The 21449-nt window shown below is 35.7% G+C and overlaps 2 protein-coding genes across 2 annotated transcripts; one reads left to right on the forward strand and one right to left on the reverse strand.

The window, feature by feature from the left end:
* Positions 1-8821: 8821 nt before the first annotated feature.
* On the reverse strand, positions 8822-16597 carry Mtr4 (exosome RNA helicase Mtr4). The gene is made up of 14 exons (XM_066404910.1): positions 16380-16597; positions 16223-16327; positions 15113-15355; positions 14258-14432; positions 13885-14199; positions 13584-13827; positions 13231-13523; positions 12903-13179; positions 12673-12845; positions 12408-12605; positions 11923-12164; positions 11418-11654; positions 11193-11355; positions 8822-9445 (listed from the first exon to the last, which is right to left on the reverse strand). The coding sequence occupies exons 1-14, from the start codon at positions 16484-16486 to the stop codon at positions 9125-9127; spliced, it is 3093 nt and encodes a 1030-aa protein (XP_066261007.1). The 5' UTR covers positions 16487-16597; the 3' UTR covers positions 8822-9124.
* A 294-nt stretch (positions 16598-16891) lies between these two features.
* On the forward strand, positions 16892-20108 carry LOC136418790 (ubiquitin carboxyl-terminal hydrolase 8-like). Its single transcript, XM_066404998.1, has 3 exons — positions 16892-17045; positions 17416-18761; positions 18918-20108. The coding sequence occupies exons 2-3, from the start codon at positions 17454-17456 to the stop codon at positions 19878-19880; spliced, it is 2271 nt and encodes a 756-aa protein (XP_066261095.1). The 5' UTR covers positions 16892-17045; positions 17416-17453; the 3' UTR covers positions 19881-20108.
* Positions 20109-21449: the final 1341 nt, after the last annotated feature.

The following is a 21449-nucleotide window of genomic DNA, read 5'->3' on the forward strand; positions in this document are numbered from 1 at the left end:
GTTGTTTTCAGGTATTAGATGCAGCTCTTCGCATGAACCATACTTGTGGGTTTGCAGATAGGGATCGCGCAGATTTTCGTATTTGTATGGGTGGTACGTATGTATGTCCCTTTTAGCGTCCACGAGCAAAACTTTTCCTATGTACTTTTGAGCGAATAACGAAAAGTCCACATTGTCCACAGATGAAATTCTCGCAATGAAAAAGCTATTTGGATTGCAAATGTGGTTGAATTCCAAATTCCTCAACAGTTCACTTATATTTACTTTCTGAAAGTCCAGGATATATGCCCCAACTTCCGGACACCTCTTGAAGCATTTCACTGTGCCTCGGTTGCTCACCCTCACCAACGGGGCTTCCTTGTACAAAAATCCTTCAAGGTTGGTCAAAATTGCTTGAGAGGTGTTAGGAAGAAACATTCCTGCTAGTTGATTTAAACATTGAAATATGGTTTTGCTCGAAGGCTCCTCTGTTTGGAGCAACAAGTCACATTCATTGCACGTAAGAAAGGCCAACGCAGAAATGTAGATCAACAGGAAAGCCATATTAGCACTGGCGATTTTGTTGAGAAATATTAAATCAAATGTTTGTTTAAGAACATGTTAAGGTATTACGTGGGCATAAGATAATCGGTTTAATGTATCTGGTAATGACGGTGGTATTTGTTTGTTACGTTTTTACTAATGTTGGGGATGTGGTTGGTGAGTAGTGTTCGTCGAAACATTGGTAGGACATTGATGCAATTAGTCATGATTAATAAATTTTCATCGGGGCAATAAAACATAATAAACCGGTAGGGCCAAAAATTGATGGATAAATGTAATGAAGACCATTTTACTAATGACCTAAAATAATGTAGGGGATGTCGAAAACAAATATTTGATTCAGTGACAAATTGAATACTTTTTTAAAAGAGAGAATTCGATGAGCAAATTGATTAGAACAACTGGAAAAAATCGGACATTTAGGCAATAGGAATAACGTATCTCGTTTCAGCGGCCTTACATGTATACGAAGCAATGAAATGACGTTAATTACCTATAGTAGGGGTAAAGAAGACTTTAGGTCACCACTGATTGAATGCGTTATTGACAAAAATGCTGACCACTACAAATCCCCCGCAGGATTTTTCTGGATTCCTGACCCTTGACAATCCACCGTGCACTTCTTCAGCTTGCTAATAACAGGCTTCCATGTACTGCCCTGACCTAATGGCTACTATTATTAAATGGCAGGTACGTCGACCAAGAAAATTCCCAATGGACAGTCGATTATAAAATAACATCCCCTTGGCGTGACGCATTAAGCCCCCGTGAACATTAACCTGGTTACATTTTTCAATAGTTAAAGAAAACGTTTTAGGTATGAGACATTACTTCGCATTAGCATCCGATTTGTCATTGTTACGACCCATAAAATGTGTTTCGTGTTTTTTAAATTGTGCATGGCAACTGCATTTTATTGCTCTACCTGCTATTGCAAACTAAGTTTGAACCATGAAGAATCCAACACGCAGATGCATTTGGACTCTCTGTATAATTCATTGGGAAAGTTATTGGATGCCTACGAAAATCCTGTGATCTTAACGAATTTTCAATATGGGAGTCACGAGAGACCGAAAATTAGCATTTCTAACAAGGCGCCAGCAATCAAGTGTTTCTCGTATTGTCCTAAAATTCACGCGTACATTCTTGACTCGCGCAAGCTTCAAATTCATCACCTCATGAAAATCCTGGAAACGGACAATTCCCTTTTAAATCTCAAAACTGGGCACTTTCTAATACTCATCAACAACATAGCGAATTTCAGCTTTTCGATCTTGTTGAGGCAATACATTTACAATGTCTTAGTCATGGACAATGGGGGACGAGTATTTTTCTACTGGCCATACAAATACGGAAATATACACAATCCGGATTTTAGAGCATACAAAATTGGCTGCTGCAATAACATACAAAGATCTGAACTCAACTCGCGTTATTTAAAACCACGCTATAACTGGGCAAATTCTACTATAAATGTGCTTTTGAGAGTAGCTGCCCCCTATGTCACAGGCGAAGGGACTGGAATTGAAGAGATGTTCTTGAAGCTTTTACAAGAAAGATTGAAATTTAAACTCAATATTACCTATCTTAATTTTGGGGTAAGACACTGTGTCATCTTTGTCAAATCGCAAAAATTGACTATTTCAGGCAACGACATTGCCCTATTTGCAAGAAAAAAAAAAGCTGCGAAGTTTTAACGTGGACATATTTGGAGGGCAAGTTACAGCCATTTCGCAGGATGTATATTCCCTTGATATCAGCCCTTGCTATCTGCATGACGATATGCGGTTTGTATGTCCAAAACCCACCAGCAAATCAATTTGGAAGAGAGTTTTGCAAATTTTCCCAAGTGCCTTTTGGGGATTTTTTGCACTTTCTTTAGTTATCTCAACAATATTCACTAAGTTGTTTTGTAATACTACATTCAAACATAAGGTTGCATCACTTCTTAAAATAGCTTTAGGATGTCCTGTAAACTTCCTTCAAGGCGCTGATAGTACACCCAACAAGATTATTTTCATCTCTTGGCTTCTATTTTTTATGGTGGTTTCTAGTATTTTTAGAAATGTCTTAATGATCATAAGCGCAACTAGCCAAAATACAGGTGTCCTTGATACTTTAGACGACATAATCAAGTCGAAACTGCCGATTTATTCAAAGCTATCTTTAAAGTCACTTCCGGTGCTGAAATGTGAAAACTACGTAACCTGCATTAAGAACGTAGCCAGCTATCAGAACTCCGTAGCAATTGGATCAAATAACATTCTACGACTCTATATGACACCGAAATTCTTTATCAAAAATCGGGAAGTTACGATCCACGTTTCCAAAGAAGTAATATTTTCCTTTCAAATACAACTGCTCTTCCCTAGAGGGCACCCAATGTTTGAGCAATGCAGTAGGATAATTCAACTCAGCATCTCCAATGGTTGGTTTGTAAACCAGCTTGAATTAGTCAAACATGAGTTAGATCTAAAAACGTACCAAAAATACAAAATAAAAAGTAATAAATTAAACCTAGAACACTTGGAGTATGTGTTCAAGTTGTGGATCGGTGGGATAATGCTATCAATGGTGGTTTTTGGAATAGAATGTGTAATTTTTTACCGGAAAAGGCGTTGATTAAAAAAAGTGCATCGCCATGCCGTCGTTTATGATGCCAACTTCTTTCTGTTTACTGGTTGCGCCACCTATAAGTCAAGTGCGGCACTATCTGCTAAATATGAATAAATTTATTCTATCGCACACTATTCAGTTTAGCTATTAACACTTAGATGGCGCTACAAAATACAATTAATTCCTTTACAGGAAAAACTTATTTACCTTAGCGGTGTATAGATTACGCCACATTAAAACATTTTTGATGAAATGGTGGAAAGGTTTGGCCACGCACAGTAGAAGAGTCCAAACCTCAAGACTCCCGGTTGTCTCAGAAAATGCACTCACCATGTTAATGGTGGGATTCCCCATCCCTGGACTATACATCGTTATTAATCAGACCACAAGTTGTGTGCAGTCTTGCAAATTCGATTATCAAAAAATCAGTGGCGTAGATGAAAATTTCGCGTAAAAAAATTAATACAAAATTCAGGCGCCCCAATTTCAGCGACATTTGGCTCCACCGTTCACATACAGTACAGCATTAATATGCGAACGTGAAAACTCAAATCAGACAACTTCGATATTCTAGCCCGAAACATATCATGGACGCCTGAATTTCACTTAATTTTTTTTTACGCAATTACCTCCTACGCCACTGCTATATCAAGCACAAGTTTTCGTAAAAATCATGAATATTGTGACTCGAAAAATTTCTGTTACTCCAGTTTCAGAAATATTTGGCTTTCAAGAGTAAATGCTCTTGAAAGACTCTAGGTCCTTTGTATACAGTGTGTTAAAATTTAATCTCATTTTGGCCTCCATTCTACTAAAATTAGAGCTGCGGAATTGGGCAGATGTTAATTTCTCACTAACTTTACGCCAAAAAATCAATTGGGTGGAAAAAATGCAAAAAGTTCTAAAACATGTATTTATCTTTTTGCAAGTTTTTGCACCCTACGTACGTTGAAAATCGATATCGCCTTGAGCTGAGGTGTAAAATTTTTTAATAAACATTTTTAGGATAAAGAAACGTGTTAATACTCTGCCGAGGGAAAAAATGCTAAATGCGTTCCAGCACTAAAAGCTGATAAAGGCTATTGAAATAGAAATTCATCATTGAGGCATATTAGAGTCTATTCTTACAATTAGTATAGATTGTCTCATGAAATTAACAGCAGTACTACTATTTACACATTTTTAAGGCCTGCCACAAAACTTCTAAACTAAAAACCGCAGTGGCCAACAACAACCCACAACCCCATATAACAAACACAAATCCAAACTTGCTCATACCAATCTTCTTAGCTTCGAAAACTAGAGGATTAGTGGCCCGATTAATTTGAATCCGCATTTCCACGTAAATGTGGTCAATCCAACCAGTTTCTATCAATCTAATTAAAATATCGTTAATTTGTTGGTACAAAGGGTATCCCTTTGATAAAATTAGGTGTATGTTTATAGGCTTGATGATATCTTTGCTCACCCTAACAAGGACTTCTCCATAATGCGTTATATAAAACTTTGGGATCCAGTTGTACCAAATTATAGTTTGTGGCGCAACGGTGACGTAGCATTTTTCAAAAGCTGTTCGGTTTACACAGCCCAACACTGAAGGGCAGTGTTCAACACCTTTGAAGTCTAATGGATATTCCTCATAGCCCTGAGAATCTATGTACAGATCGGAAAGATTGATATACGAACTGATCTTGAAATTCATCTTTAGAATATCGTTTAAAGATTTCAGATCAGGTTCCCGCTTTGCTGTTCCTAGGATGAGCAAGAACGAGTTTTTGAAAAGCGCGGAAAGCGTCAAAAATGCCAATATCCAAGAGGAAAACAGTACCCTGAAGAGTTTCTTGTTTTTGAACAAGTTCCGTGGTACGGAGTTCTCGAATAAGACCTGGAAAACTACGAAGAAAAGCCGATCTAAGGGAACAGCACTTTCAACAATGTGAACAATGAAAATCCAGACCGAAGATACAAGTAGCAAGAATATCCACAGGTCTATAGAAAAGATGAGAGAAGTTCTTTTCCAGTGACTCATTTCAGGGGGCAATGGGTAGACCCAGGCAAGAGAGTCGTAGAAAAGGGGAAAAGTCACTTCGAAGCGTTTGGGGGCATCTTCGGTGAGGCTGTTATATCCCATGAGTATATCAACTTCTTGATGTTTTAGCAGATTCATCCCTTCGATGCTGAGATGCTTGTCCATCGTAAGGAGATTCTGGAACAGCACTATCTATTATTATTTCATTCCCTGCCTTTATTCTCTCTTACCATATTTTGATCGCTGAGATGTCGTAATATGTCTACGTAATTAGTCTTCAGTCCTAAGATCTCCTCAACAACCCCCATAAATTTGTTTTCCAAGCCATTATATTTATGGGTGGTGTAAGGCTCCACCACCCGGTTGCAAACCTGGAGAGTTGTATTTCTCCATTGCCTTGGCATCTGATAGGTGAGTGCCGTAAAAGTGCTTAAACAACTTCCAAGCGCTACTGGCCTTATCTCTGGATTATCCACACTTTCGTACTTATAAGGTCGATAGGAGAACACAGAAAAGTTCTTGTTTACTGCGTATACTTTCTCCACATAATACTGTCCAAATACCTCGAAGGCCTCTGTGGTGACTGTGTCCCCAAATATGATGTAGGTTGCTGCGGGGTTGAAAGATCGCCTTTGAACGTCCCATAGCAGGAACGTTTCTGAATTGAACACTTCCTCATTGATTATCACAATGTCGAATTTAATTTCGGAAAAGCGGGATTGCAATTCTTTGGTAAGCCTGTTTAGCTTGAAAACGGGCACATTTATGTGGGATTCGAAGTTTGTTATAACTGACCCGTTCCCGCCTAACTTCGCCCATAAATGCTGAAAACATTGTATTGTTAACGCATTGGCAATGAGCAACACTTTCATAAAGATGTTAAGACTTAACAGACAATTTTGGAGCTCCATTCTTCGCGTAAGTCTGCAGAATGATCAATCGAAGTGGTTTTAGAAAAATGTAATTATGTTTAACCTTCCCGAGAAGTGTTTGTTCATTTTCTAGGCTACAAAATATGTGCCCGAACTGATGTTATCAAAACATTATTATACCGTAGGCTTATGGGTCATCGAAAAATTTAAGTTGACCTTATAAATTGACGCAAACCATTATTGTCGACTTTTTTACGAAATCCATCATATATATTCCAAATCTAATTACCTAAACCTGAATTTACTAAAATCAGCCTATCTAATTCATAAGCAGGTAAACATTTATCCATTTATCATTGTATCGGTCAACATTTCAACACGTGCTAATGCGGGGCACATGTTGGCCTCGTATACAAAAGTATACTCTCTGTACATAAAAATATTTGGTAGAAAATGGTAAAGTGAAAATGAATAATGAAATTGCTGTGTAACAGACGAAAAACTCTTGAAAAGTGAAGAAAAGTTACAGGTGACGAAAAGATAGGTGAAAAGCTGTTGAATATTCGAGTTTGAAATTCAAATAATTAAAACTAAGATGCAGGCTTAAACAGAGGCAAGAACTGTTTCTTGTCCTCGTAACCTCTGTTTGTTGCCTCATCTTTCTCTGTTGTCTCAATAGGGCTTTATTTTTTATTATGTTTGATAATAAAACTATTGGTTTTAAGCTATACACATTCTTCATAAATTAAACATCTTTTAGCTGACGAATACATACTTCTTTATTAACTATTAGTACACAATCAATATATTATTAACACATCATCATTACAATTCATCTAAATTCTTAATCTGGCTATATTTACGGCGTTATACACAACTTGCAAAAATCATCATCAATACGGTCCTAGCACGAACTCCTTACCCAAAACAACCCGGAATTTCAGTTGACCTCACAAAAGGCCTCGAGATAACACGCATGCGCTCGTGCGACAAACATTATACCTAACACGTGTGATGGTACAGAGTATGACTTTCCATACGAGTTAGGTAAATAACTATTACATGCCTAATAAGAAGTTCTATACCTTTTAAACATGAAATTAACCAAAATGCTGCAGTTTGCTGATCTAAAGATACATAATTAATTGCTGACATAGCTTTATGGAATTACAGGCAAACCATTAAGGCCACATCAACAACTAACAAGATATCTTTATTCTTCTGGTTGATTTCCACCGACGAAACCGTCATATTCCTTCCGAATGTTCGATCTAGTCACAATTTCTGACACAATGCGACTATGAACAAACACTCGTAGAAAATATGAAATATTTACTGACAACCCAAAATGAAACCCTTGTACACTAAATGATCGTTGAAGCGGTCCGTTGAAAAGGCCTCCACGAGGAAGTAACTAAAGGCTGTGATATGTATATCCAAACAACAAATCACACCAGTAGTTCCTTCCCCATAGCGGCCACCATTGTAGATTTTCCATAACGGTCTACCTCGGTAACCTAACCAGGTGAAATATTGGAACGATCATCACAGGGCTAGATCACCAAAGATAAGACAGCTAGGGCACTCTCGAAGATGTAAATTTCCTTGGAAAATGATGTTGCTCTAAAATTTTGGGCGTGAGATAATTCCGTACTACTGAAAAAACAAGAACACAGTGGTCGCGAAATTATCTCCCGCCAAAATCTGAACATTTCACTGCTTTAAAGCTAAGAAAAAACACTACACTACGCTTAAGAAATAAAAGAAACATGTGACACTTAATTACTCAGTAACACGGCAAAATCTAAAACCTTCCAAACTGCAGAATGGTCGAGCGTAAACTAAACTGCTGGACCATGCACAAACACTTTTCTAATGAAATCCCTAGGTACAGGGCCTGGCCTTTAAAATGCAAAAAAAGGAAACCCAGGTAGCAAAATTCGTAGTTGCCAAGGGTAATAAGTGCACTGAAATTTTAAATTACCCTCGTTGGAAGGACAGTGCAAGCGGTAGGTTCTTAGAAATGTCTCCGAAGCAGGTAAATTTATGGGGGACAATATGCCGCCACCAGAGAAAGTAGGTATTGGTATCGGCAACTTTATTGTTTAGGGTCTGTGGGTGTTATTGCTAGAATCTGTGAAGGGTCCAGGCACCATTAAAGTCGGTTAAAAACCATATCTGAAACCTTGAAGAAAGCACGGATTATGTTTACTTAGGGATAGGGCTAGAAGAAATTTTGCACATGAGATGATTCAAATACCATAAAAAGCATGCATGGTTGCCAATGTGACACGATAACGGTAAATACATGGGGTCTTGAACATTTCATATTTGGAAATATATTAGTTGTTTGCTATAACTAAGTTTTATTTAATAAGAGCGAATTTATGAACTGCTCTGAAAGAGCTGGGGATATTTTAGTGAAGTTTCGTAGATGTCGGCAATAAGGGAAAGGGCACAAGCTGCTATTTAAACAAAAATTTAAAGAAAAAGCAGCCCAAGGTCGTTGCTTACTACATAGCCTCCTCTTCGACTCGGCGATGAATTTCGCTTTGCCAGAAAATTCGCAACTTATTCACCTTGCAGGACGCGTAACACAAAACAAAAATACAAATTTAATCTATATACCCCAGCTCCCGTGCCATGAACATCACTCTGCCAGTAAATTTGCTACTTTTTCACCTTCTGAAACAAATAACTATTAAATGATCCTTACCTGTTTTTGTTAAATCTGTTAATGTTCATAGGTAAGAAACATATATTTTTACTTTAGTACGTACTGTATTTTTCTGATCATACTGTAATTAATTAAGTAAAAAAACTCAACGAGAAGTATAGAATTTTGTAACTAACTTGCAACTTCAAAAATTAAAATTTTGATTTCGGCACGCGAAACAGCTAGATTTCAATCTAGAAAGTCTTATCTAGACATTTCGAACCAAAAAAAAATTGCTAACTAATGTTTGACATTCTCTACAATTAAATAAAAATATTTAAAGAATTCGGCCGAATAACCTGACTTTTATTAACAAGTTTAATCAACTTTTATAATCTTTACACAGCTCTACAGGTACAAACTGGAAGAGAATACTATATCTCTCTTAATAATCTTAATGGCGATATTGAACTTTTCTTCCAAATCGATATTGCCGATAGTTTTAGAGGCCTGTATCATTTGCCGCAGCAACTCTTCTAATCGCCTCATACAACGCACAATAGAACCTTCGAAAACTTCCGTCATTTGACATAATTCGGCGAAAGAGGCGCCGTTACTCCATGCGAACACTATATCCATTAAATGCGGCTTAAATTGTCCCACGTACTGATCTTCGTCTATAGGTAATCGCGCTTCGTTGCTCACTTTCGCTATTCTTCGTGCCAAGTCCTAATGAAAACAATGAATCTAAGTCAGAACTCCGAAGTTTTTTTAATGGAAATTATAGCAGATTGGCAGGAAGAATAAGATTCATTGGGCAATATTATTGATTTAAAGAAACTGAACAAGGTTGAAGCCATAATTCAGATCATGTAATTGTAAGCACAAAGAAAGGAAATAAACTCATATATCCTTAAATAATTAAGAAATTAAAACCATGAGAATATACTTACAAATCTGTAGTTACCACAAGTTAATTTACAAAGAAAACATATTACAGACAAAATCGGCTCTGACCACTACGCCGAAATAGCATCGAGTTAGTAACTTTTTCAAGTATAAAACATTAAGGAATTCAAATACGATTGATATGTTTTTTTTTAATTGCACATTATCTTGTATTTATTTAAGTTCATGGATACCCACAACCATTGGCGTAGACGGTTCAGAATTTTAAAACGGTCGGCCAAGAGAAAGTTTTTAATTAAAAGAAAAACATTCAAATGCAGTTTTCATATTATGGTAGCCTTCGTATAAACTAAATAATTTATGCTAAAAGATTTTACACCAATTAAACCTTTCAACATGTTTTTTTTTATTGTAGCATATTTCTGACTAACATCAGAGTCGTTTAATAGAATTCTTAATGAAAAAATTATAATACAAGGGGTCTGGCTTTATTTAGATAAATTTCTGTTGTCACTAAAATTATTTTTACTTACATGACCTATATCTATGAAGCAACTTATCAGAATGTGCCCGTAGATTTTCAGCAGAAAGTTTCCTTTATCTAATATTGTCATCGAATATCGAAGCCTGGCAATGCACCACTAGATGTATTTAAAATTAAAACAGTACGTTTTTTCACACGTAACACAGAATATGAAAATATGGGTTTACGTCAATTTGTCAGGAAGATCAAAAAGGCTTCTAAAAACATCTAAAATATCCGATCGTATGACCCAATTGAAACCAGTTTTGTGAATTTCGCAGAAAACTTCCATCGGATCAAAAGAGCGCACATAAAAATATCCACTAAATTACATGTTTTGCTCGATTTAAAAATTGTTTAAATTTTAACATACCAATTCTGAGATTGTATTCAGTCCAGATTGAAAAGGAATGGTCTGCATATTGCCCAAATTTTAGTTCCATCGACTTCGATTCGGCCCACGCTACTTGAGAGAAGGTATTGGATTTAAATGTGGGTTCTGATCGAAAATTCGATGATATACATGTGCTTCCATGTTTTTCAAGAGGATTAATCTCTATTCAATCGCAGAAACGGATCGAATCGCGTGATGTACTTCGTTACTTACAAGTAATCTACTATTACAGGAGCAAAACAATTGTTTTTCATGTCACTGTTAAAAATTCTAATACTGACAGCTAAAATACTTATTAAAAACTATATTTGAATGTTTTCCGTCATCAATCATTACTAGGGACAATTTATCAGGTATAGGACAGGTACATAAAATTGTCTTCGAGTTGATAAACTCTCAATATTTCGACTTGTAGCCCTTATAACCTAAAAGCGAAATTTGACAATTTACCGTCTCTAATAACATCCCTAATCCGACACGAAATATTCGCTAAGAAGTTGCCAGTAGAATTATCAGCCTATAATTAAAAGCGAATTTTCACCGGCGAGAACCTAAGTGGTCTTAAGGCCACTTTATGTGGTGTCTACCCTACACCGGATAAATTGTCACTGAATAACTGGATACAGATGCAAAATTATTACGTTACATACCTGCATTTGCCTCAAAGGCCCGGATAACTCCTCTGTAAGTCTTACAGTCTCGTTAACCCTTTCATCGCAGACAAAACAGCTCAGTAAAGCGCACACCTGCTGAGGTGTCAAATTGCCAAAAAGACCATTAAACAACATTTCCGTGATAAGTAATTCGTCGGCGCTGCAATAGAATACAGAATATCCTGATAGAATCACTATTTAGCGATAAAATTCGAATATCACCTGCTCAACTCGCAAGCTACTCTGCCTTTAAGCTGAATAACGTCACTGTTTGTGCAATAACCCAATCGCCGTAATACTCTTTTTCTGCACTTTAATTCGTCCAATTGCAGTACTGATTTGGCATCCAGTAATTTTTTTTTAGTTTGTGTTAACTCTTTGTCTATCAAAAGTTTTTTCTCGTATTTTTCGTACTCGGTATCCAAAACATCACTTCCATGAAGAGGATGTTCATACAACCTAATAATAATTCATAATAGAAAATTGGTAAGTAAAAGAGCACTCTGAAGAATTTTTTGTCGAAGGTATACACGCCGCAAAAAATATAGTTTCACTCTTAGAAATTACAAAAATATCAAATAAATTATCAGGAATACCATTAGTTGCAGAAATAACACACTGCACTTCATCTTTTCTTATTCTTCTTTAGCATAAAAAAAAATTGATGATGCGATACTTTTTCTTACGTTGTGTGATTTATAAGTATTATCTTCAATTTCAAACTCACTTTTTTTCTAACATTTCTATTTTCTTCAAGACATCAAGAAACTCAGGTTCATTGATCTTCATGTCTTCAATTGGGTTCAACAAAGGAAGTTCTTCTGGAAATCGTTTTTTTACTTCTTTTATTGATTTGAACATTCCCTTTCTCGCATCCTTCGATCGCAAGTCGGAAGGACATAACAATCGAACTTGAGATATATGAGTAACGAATTTTGAATCAACACACACAATTTCGGTTTCACCTTTCTAAAACAAAAAAGAAACAACTTAAACTAATGATTTTCATCACATTAGACACACATTCAGTTCATCTTATAAGCCCTTTTATAACCATTGTATCAAGCGTTACATGTGGTAATCACGCATCAATATCATTGTTTAAATTCAAGATTAGTCATAACGATTGTAGTATTCTGGGGCGTACATCAAATGATGAGCATTACCCAATTAGAAATCCCTCTTATAATTCTTAGCTCTAAAATTATCTACCTGTCCATCAGCACACGGCTTCGGAATAATATTACTATTCTCTCCTTCTTCTGGGATCACATTTAACAAAATATCCAGTATAACTTTAGTTACAGCTTTCGTTTTAACCTTTCCACCTTTTCTAGTATTCTGTACCTCCTGGGTTTTTTTGAAATTGACTACTGCTCCCCAATCGTACTCGGCCTCTTGTGTCTTAATCTAAAGAAGCAAATTTAAAATAAAATAAAAAAACGTTTGAGAGTGAAGCTACAAAAAAAATTATTACCTTAACTAATCTTCCCGGTTGCATATACGGAACCAGATATTGTGGTTTTGTGATATATGTCCGAAACGTGACCGCTAAATCATCCAATTCCTGTCTAACAGCATAATAAGAAGCCACTTGATCTTCCTTTGTAATATCAAAAGCATTAAACTCATTTAATTTCTTAATATAATCTAAAAATCGTATAAATTAAAAAATTTAATAAGCATCTCTGTAGCTACTCTGCTTACTTTCATGTAATATGGGGATATTAGTCTGATTTTGAAACTGATAAAATGATCTTTCTAGCATAAATTCAGGGTTAATTTCTTCAACTCTTAATAAGTTCAAGACCATATTGTAAGTTAAATGGAAAGCCGAATTTATAGGGTCCGGTAAGCCCTTTACGATCTCTCTACCGGCAGCTGGAGGCACCTTTTCATCGACCATTAAAATTACTATGCCCTTGTCATCCAAACCTCTCCTACCGGCTCTGCCGGACATTTGAATGTATTCTCCAGATGTAATCTAAAATTTGAGGGCTTAAATAGCTATTAAACTTGTAAAAAAGCAACTCACCCATCTACGCTCATGACCGTCAAACTTTCTCATACCAGTGAAAAGAACTGTCCTTGCAGGCATATTTAACCCCATGGCAAAGGTTTCTGTAGCAAATAAAGCTTTAATCAACCCTTCCCCAAACATAATTTCAATAGTTTCTTTCAAAATTGGAAGTAAACCTCCATGATGTATACCAATTCCCCTTTTAAGCAAAGGAAGAATATTGTCTACTTGAGGCAAATGTCTGTCTTCTTCAGAAAGAACGTCCATTGCATTATTAAAGACCTCATCAACTAATTGTTTTTCAGCAGCTAGAATTTACAATTTACAACGGTGAATACAGAGCTTAGATCAGAGAATGCAAACTTTACATGTGTTAAAATCCAATTTAGTCATTTGCATAGCATATAATTCGCATTCTTTCTTGCTGAAACTGAAAACGATAACAGGCGCAAAATTCCTTTCCATAACCATCTTGACAACTTTAAAAATATCCGACTGACTCGGATCCTTGTCAGCTATACCCCCCCGGCGGCCTTTTTGGTCGCCCTTTGCAGCATCACCTGTTTGCAGCACTGCCATTGCTGCGTTAAAACTATCGTCTTTGAAAACACCCTTAAGGAAATATAAAACTCTAGAAAATTTGACTTAAAATGCTATTAAATCTCTTACTGATTCATCTACAACCATATGAATTCCACTGCCCCCTGCAGGATATATAAAATGTTGTAGAGGTGTAGGCCTGTAATCTGTATAAACTACATGACAGGGCTGTTGATGTAGATGAGCCACCCATTCGGCAAATTGTCTAGCGTTAGGGATGGTGGCCGACAAGAATACAAAATGAACATTATGAGGCAACAAAATTAAAGTTTCCTCCCAAACTACCCCTCTTTCCTTGTCTCGCATGTAATGGATTTCATCAAACACCACCCAACCTACTTCGCGCATTATTTCCGATCCTCGGTACAGCATATTTCGTAAAATCTACGTGAAATATTCACACTATAGCCCCAGAACTGGTTTAGATATGAAAATAACAAACCTCAGTAGTCATTATAAGGCATGAGGCACTGGGATTGATGGTAACATCGCCAGTTACCAGGCCAACGTCTTTAAATTCCTCTAAAAACTCCCGATATTTTTGGTTTGATAAAGCTTTAATGGGAGTAGTGTAGATTACTCTCTGTTTATTTTTCAGTGATTTTGCTACAGCATACCTAAGGGTTTTAAACTGAGTAAATCTAAGTGCAACTAATAAAACTAAAAAATACAGAATGTCTCATATTTTTATCAGGCCCAAAGTTCAAAAATGTTTATTATTTGGCCATAAACTTAGTAAAACCTTTCGGTGACATAAATTTAAAAAAAGTTCTTAAACCTTAACCCAATATTTTCGTTGCCATCTTATTACAATTTTTGAAATCACTGACTTTTTAAAACAACCTGAACTAACCTTTAAATGAAGGCTACACGGTCAAACGCAGAGCTATGCATTTTTATTAAGTAGGAAAAATCATGGTTTGATAAATTAAGAGTATCGCACATCGTTGTTTTTTCCCGGATAGGGTGACCTGAAATATTTCTGTGATGTAGCATGTTTATACCCAGTTTATTTATGGATCAATTGCTACATTCAATTCTATACATAATGGCCATGTTATCTTATTTTTGATAAATATGTTGCATATCCGGTTTTCCCATGTAGTCTTCAAATGTTTTGAATGTATATTTAAAATTGCCTTTAGATTAGATTCTTTCCAGATTTGTCTAGAAATGTTAAATAAGAAAACTGGCAGTTACTGATAAAAAGAAAAACCTTTTAGTAACAAAATCCTTCAATTTTTAACTCCTAAAGGGCTTTTTAAAAACTGTTATCTATCATTTCACTCATACTTACTCTGCAATTACAGTTTTGCCTGCTGATGTGTGAGCTGATACCAACACTGACTGGTTATTGTCAACACACAAAATTGACTCTTTTTGAAATGGATCTAGTGTGAATGGATATACTTTGACTGGATCTCCTTCTCGTGGTTGTAAGGAGGCATACTTTTGACCAGGGGGATAGGCCACTTCATGAGTACATGAGTCAAGATTGTCAATACTATGAACTACTATTCTGTTCCTGAGTTCATCAAAACTGTGGAAAAAATTTCTCTCTTATAGTCACTATTGGTATTTTGTTATTAGTAATTTCAGAGCAGAGAACTAGTGTATTACAATACTTGTTTCATTGCCATTCAATGGAAAGGAACAAGAATATAATGTGTTTGCACTAATTTCTTCAGAAAACAAAATGCTGTTACTAAAAATAATATATTGTTGAATGGGTGAAAAAAATATATTTTTTTGTCACTGAGCAAACCATTTGGAAGGATCTGTAATTTTCTTATGTATAACTATATGATACTTTGCAGTGAATTATAAAAGCATAACAATATACATACAGGTATAGTGACCTTCAAAGTTTAGTACAGTCAATACATCATAGCATAAAACCCATTTGATCCTAGACATCAAATGACATTCACACTCAAAAGAGCAAGTCAGCCACTTGAATACATAAGAACCAGGCCCTCACTTCAGTGTGAACACACTGATTATTTTTCATTGTATTCAATTTTGAGCTTTGCTTAAGCCAAGTTTCAGTGTTGCTATAGTATGCATACAAGTTAAACATAAATTGAAAATATATAGTTGTTGCCTGGAATGGGTTGACAGAAATGCTGATGTTGAAGTAGATTCTTGGGTGCATCAGATGATGTCTACATAATTAAAACAACCTAAGGATAAGTACCTGTTGCTTGATAACTGAATTGTCATTAAACAACAAAAATTTGCTTCTTAATATTTGCAAAAAACCTAATGATGTAAGCCAGTTTTGGGCAGGAAATAATTAATGAGGTACTGCTATTAATTATAATGAAAAATGCCTGAAAGCTAAGCATAGCTCACATCCAAGATTACCTAACACCTAAAGGGTCAGTATTTCAGAAAGATAACTTACTTGATATCACCAACGTTAACATCGTCCACTCTGACCCTTTTAACAGTCACTTCCTCGTCCTCCTCATGTTCTCTTTTCACATTTTTTATGCTGACCTCTGGAATTCTAAGGGAAAAACCACCATATTAATTTGCAGGTTATGAACCGTCACACGAACCTTCTGCTGGATTCCTGGGTTCCTGTTAATTTCTCATCGTCCTGCTCGGTATTTTCTTCGGCATTTTCGTCGAAACAATTAAAAAGGTCGTCGATGGACTGAGCCATAATTCAGAACACGAATTTAAGGATTTTTCAATATTTCAACTTTAACTCGGAAAAAGCTTCACGCGGCAACAGGAGATCTTGGTTTCTTTTCGCAAAAAACAAAAGAATTTCCGTTGGTCCGAGGTTCGAGCGAGATCGGGTCGTCTCGGCATTATGGAAAATGTCATACGTCGTTGATCAGTATGTATATTGCTGACCTGAATAATTGCGAAATGTGTGCTTTCTTTTTCTGAAGTGTGCAACTTAACAAGGATAGGCTTAACTCGTTCATATCTCCCCAAATTTTGAATGGCACCTACATTAAAGACGTCTTATGTCAAATGTCGTCGTCAAAAACATCTATCATAACCATCATTTATTAGTCACTTTTATTTTATTAGTCCCCAAATAATAAAATAAAAATAATGAAGAGGAAAACGCAAAAATCATTGTTAAGAACGAACAGCCCTAATTAGCCAGAAGTAATTTAATAATAATTAATTAGAATAGCATTCCGACTTCAAAGCACTAGTGAGAAACTTGCAGGGAACCCCGGAATTTTGTAAAGGAATAAAGTAAGGTAGGACATTAATTTCATTTCATCCCTTGTACCTTTGTCTTAAAGTCTGTATATGTAGAGGTGGATAGGCAATTGAAATTATTCAATGTAATTCACGGTAACATCCTAAATGAATTTTTAACCAAATTTAATAATTGACAATATGGCTTTCTGCCTGATGTATTAACTGATATTAATCTATATATCTAGTGCGAGATTGCAGCTAATGCTGTTAATGGTAGGATGCAATGTGATGTAAAAATGCCTTAGTGCAAAAAAGTTTTTGGAATATTTTTTGCTACATAAACTGTTAATTAGCACATATATAATAGTTCAAACAAGAGAGTTATATTAATTACATTCTTTATATAATTTATCAATTTCTTCCTAGACTTATCACATAACATCAGCAAAAACAAAGTAAGAGCCATGGAAGGGGTGGCAGATTTGCATATAGCTACCAACATGGAAGACTTAAAACATTTAGCCCAACCCAAATGTCTAGGAAAGAATACGAAAGCCATCGAAAAGGTGTTTAGGAATTTATACAATGAAATCTTAAAAGAAAATATAGACCAAGAGAAATGTTACATTTACTGTTATCGTTTCTTGTTCAGTTTTCAAACAATGTGCCAGTTTGGAGATAGGAAATTTTACAACACAATGTATTTGTCCGAAGTAACTAAAGTAAATGAAAAATTGCAAGAGCTGGAACAGGCATTAAAGAAGCGCTATGCTATTGAAGCATTTCGTGAAAATAAGAAGAGAGCAATAAAAGATAAATCAATGGAAATTGTTAAGCCAGACATCCTCAATAAGGAAGAACGTCTATTTGATGCTGAATTTATATCAGTAAAACAATTGTTTAACACTATACAAGATGATGCCAATATTCTGATAATTGATATTAGGCCAGAGGAGGAGTACTCAGAATCAAAAGTTAAATTTGAAAAGGCTATAAATATTCCAGAAAATTTGCTAGTTCCTGGATTGTCAGCCAACGTTTTAGGTCACAAATTAATGGGTGACACTCAGAAAATTTGGGAGAAAAGAGATAGTTTTGATGCTTTAGTATTCGTTGATTGGAACTCCAGCCCTGATAATTTTACATCTTCCAAGCTAATGTATCTCAAAGAATCAATAGTTGAATGGGATTGCCTAAAACAGTACAAACAACATCCAGTGATTATAAATGGTGGCTTCAAAGAATTTTTGGACAGTTACCCTGGCTCAGTCACAAATGTTCATGTAAATTTCATAAGAAACAATGAAGATATAGATGAATTATTGGAACTTGATAGCATTTCTTATCCAGAACCTGATCAAAATATATCAATTATGCCACTTAAGCAGTTCACCATTGAAGAACTGGAGGAATCAACCAAAATAGAAGAATCTGCAGCAGAGGAATATCAAGACAATTGTGACGTTCAAGTTGAAGATACTCCTGCTGTAACAACTTCAGAGATAGAAACTAAGCCTGTATCTCCTAAGGGGGGAGGGGCAAGTTTAGATAAACAAATAGATACTTTTAAAGAAGAAACAATTGAGGACATTAAAAATACAATTGAAAAAGAGCGCATGCGGCTCTTACTAGAAGCAAGAAATCTCAAAAATAAACGTATTCGAAGCGACACTAAGGAGAATGTTTTTGAGGACAACAATAAGGGTGACAGGCCTAGAGAAGAGATTAAAAGAATACCGCCACCAATTAGAAGAGATATCAAACCAAAAAAGGTAATTGTTTATTTATACAGGCATAAAATTAAATATATTATTCGTTTATTTATGTCTTTAATACTTTAATAATTTTTTCTTCACAATAAGTCTAAGTCCTTTTTTCTTTTTTAAGTTTTAACATAATCAACCTTAAAAACACATTATCTTTTCTAGGATGAGTTCACTTTTGGAGGTTGGTGCGGTCTAGTCAATATAAAAAACACCTGCTATATGAACACGATTCTCCAGTGCCTGAAGTGCATTCCAATCGTCAGTTCTCTCATGCATTCGAACTACAATAAATTCATTACGAGACACCCGCCTCAAATTATAAATGAATTTGGTACTGCCATCCAGGCTCTTTGTGATGGTACTGAATCAAACAGAAAAGTATTCAGACCCAGTGCATTTTACGATACAGTGTGTAAATTAGACCAAATTTATAAAAAGGGAAATCACGAGGATTGCATGGAGTTCTTTCTTTTTCTTTTCAATCGTTTAAACGATGATTGTTCTTATGATATTAAAACAAAACGGGTGATGATCGAGAGAGAAAAGGCCTGGTATAGTCAGCTACAAGGCCGAACATCTCTATGGGTAGACTTGTTTTATCATCAGTTTAGATGCACTAAAATCTGCCAATCTTGTCATTTAAAAGCAGATTCATATGAAACAGATAATACCCTAATGCTTCCAGTTCCGTATCGGCCCGGTCTGACAATGGTCCACTTAAGAGATCTGATCAATGAATACCAAGAAGATAATCAAATTTTAGATTATAAATGTTCAAAATGTCAAAATCTTGGTGTAGTAAATACCAAGGAAGTGGTCGTTGCTCCGGAAATATTAGTGATAGTTCTTAAAAGATACTATCAAGATGAATATCAGGAATCTAGGAAGAACAATGTTTGTGTCGACTTTGATTTTAATTTCACCTTTGGAAACAATTCTTACACTTTATACTCAGTGGCTGAACATCGCGGAACTATGGAACATGGGCATTATTTTGCTCATGGGATTTTGAACGATTCAATATGGGTAGAACTCAACGATGAACGGACTTCTCGATATAATGGTGATTGGGATAACATAAGGGGATCCGTATGTGCCTTCTTTTATTGCAAGAATAAAGGTTAAATTAATTCTAAAAGTGATTGCGAGAACTTCAAGACTTACAGCTATTAGGGAAAGTTAGAAGAACGGGGTAATATGCATTTAATTATAAATATTTATTTTTAAGTATATCTTTGAAAAGGACTACGAGTTAGGTAGTTACGGGTGCTTACTGATTTCGCAGTGCGATTCAGAATGGTTTATTTTTATTCCATTTATTTTAATATAATACTGTCGATCTGTGATCTATTATATACAGTAGTTTTATTTGTAGACTAGCTGTTCTGTATACTTTATGTGTTTGAAATAATTGAAATTAATTTCCCTCGTATTAATGGCTACTAAAGACGGATTGTCTTAGGCAGAGTATGTAATTCCATACTGCACTCATTTATAATTGCTAATACAGTGCGCGACACTTGATTACTCTCACCTATTTATTTGATCTAATTTTCTTCAACAGTCAAATTTTTGTTTGGCAAGCTACATATGTGATTAGATTATATATTTTAACAATATTTGTTCAACATTCCGTTTAATAGTTTCGAATTCTAAAGTTAGAAGAATTTTCAAAGCAAATGCTATTATTCACACTGCGACACTTGATTACTCTCATTAACTTTTTGAAATCCTAGATGACTATGTACGCAGAATAAACAAGACCAGATCACTTGAGAACAGATTGACAATCGATTGATAACAATTTGCACGTCGTAAATGCTTTTGATATTAGTATGGGACGAGGTAGAACTTTATTTTTGGAAGGAAGAGGGAGCATTCAAGCATATCGACAGGAGAATTGTTCAAATGGAGAAATTGCAAGAAAAACCGGACGAAGCTCATGGGTAATCAATGCTTATTTAAAAGATATCAATAATTATGGCAACAATCGGCGAGGACGCACCTCAACTGCAACAACACCAAGGGAACGTCGTGCGATTCTTCGAATTACGTCAAATTGTTCTTCTACAGCTAGGCAAATTAGGGATCAGAGTGGAACTAATGCGCCCGTGCGAACCATCCAAAGAATAATAAAGAAGTGTCCACATTTGAAAAGAAGAAAACTACGCAAGAAACCTTTACTTCTCACGCGTCATCGGCAAGAACGTTTGGAGTTTTCACGCAATCATCGTAGCTGGACAGAGGAATGGAAAAATGTGGTTTTCAGCGATGAAAAAAAGTTTAATCTGGATGGTCCTGATGGTTTCCAATATTACTTTCATGACATAAGGAAGGAAGAAAAGTTTTGGCACGTCGTCACAGCCGGGCAGGGACAGTAATGATTGGGGCCGCTATTTCAAGTCCAGGGAGAGTTGGTATAAAGTTTCTAGAAGGTCGGCAAACTGCTTAAAAAATATTTGGAGTTGCTTCAAAGGCAGGTTCATAACATAAGAGTTTTATTTCCGGATCAAGAATGGATATTTCAACAAGACAATGCGCCAATTCACACCGCCCAAGTAGTCGAAACGTGGTTGACTACCAATAATATTCCAGTTTTAGAATGGCCTGCTATTTCCCCTGATTTAAGTATTATCGAAAACTTATGGGGTTGGTCAAACGCGTTTATACTGAGGGAAGACAGTTTACCAACAG

This window comes from Euwallacea similis, chromosome 37 (assembly GCF_039881205.1).
Source record: "Euwallacea similis isolate ESF13 chromosome 37, ESF131.1, whole genome shotgun sequence".
Lineage (NCBI taxonomy): Eukaryota > Metazoa > Arthropoda > Insecta > Coleoptera > Curculionidae > Euwallacea > Euwallacea similis.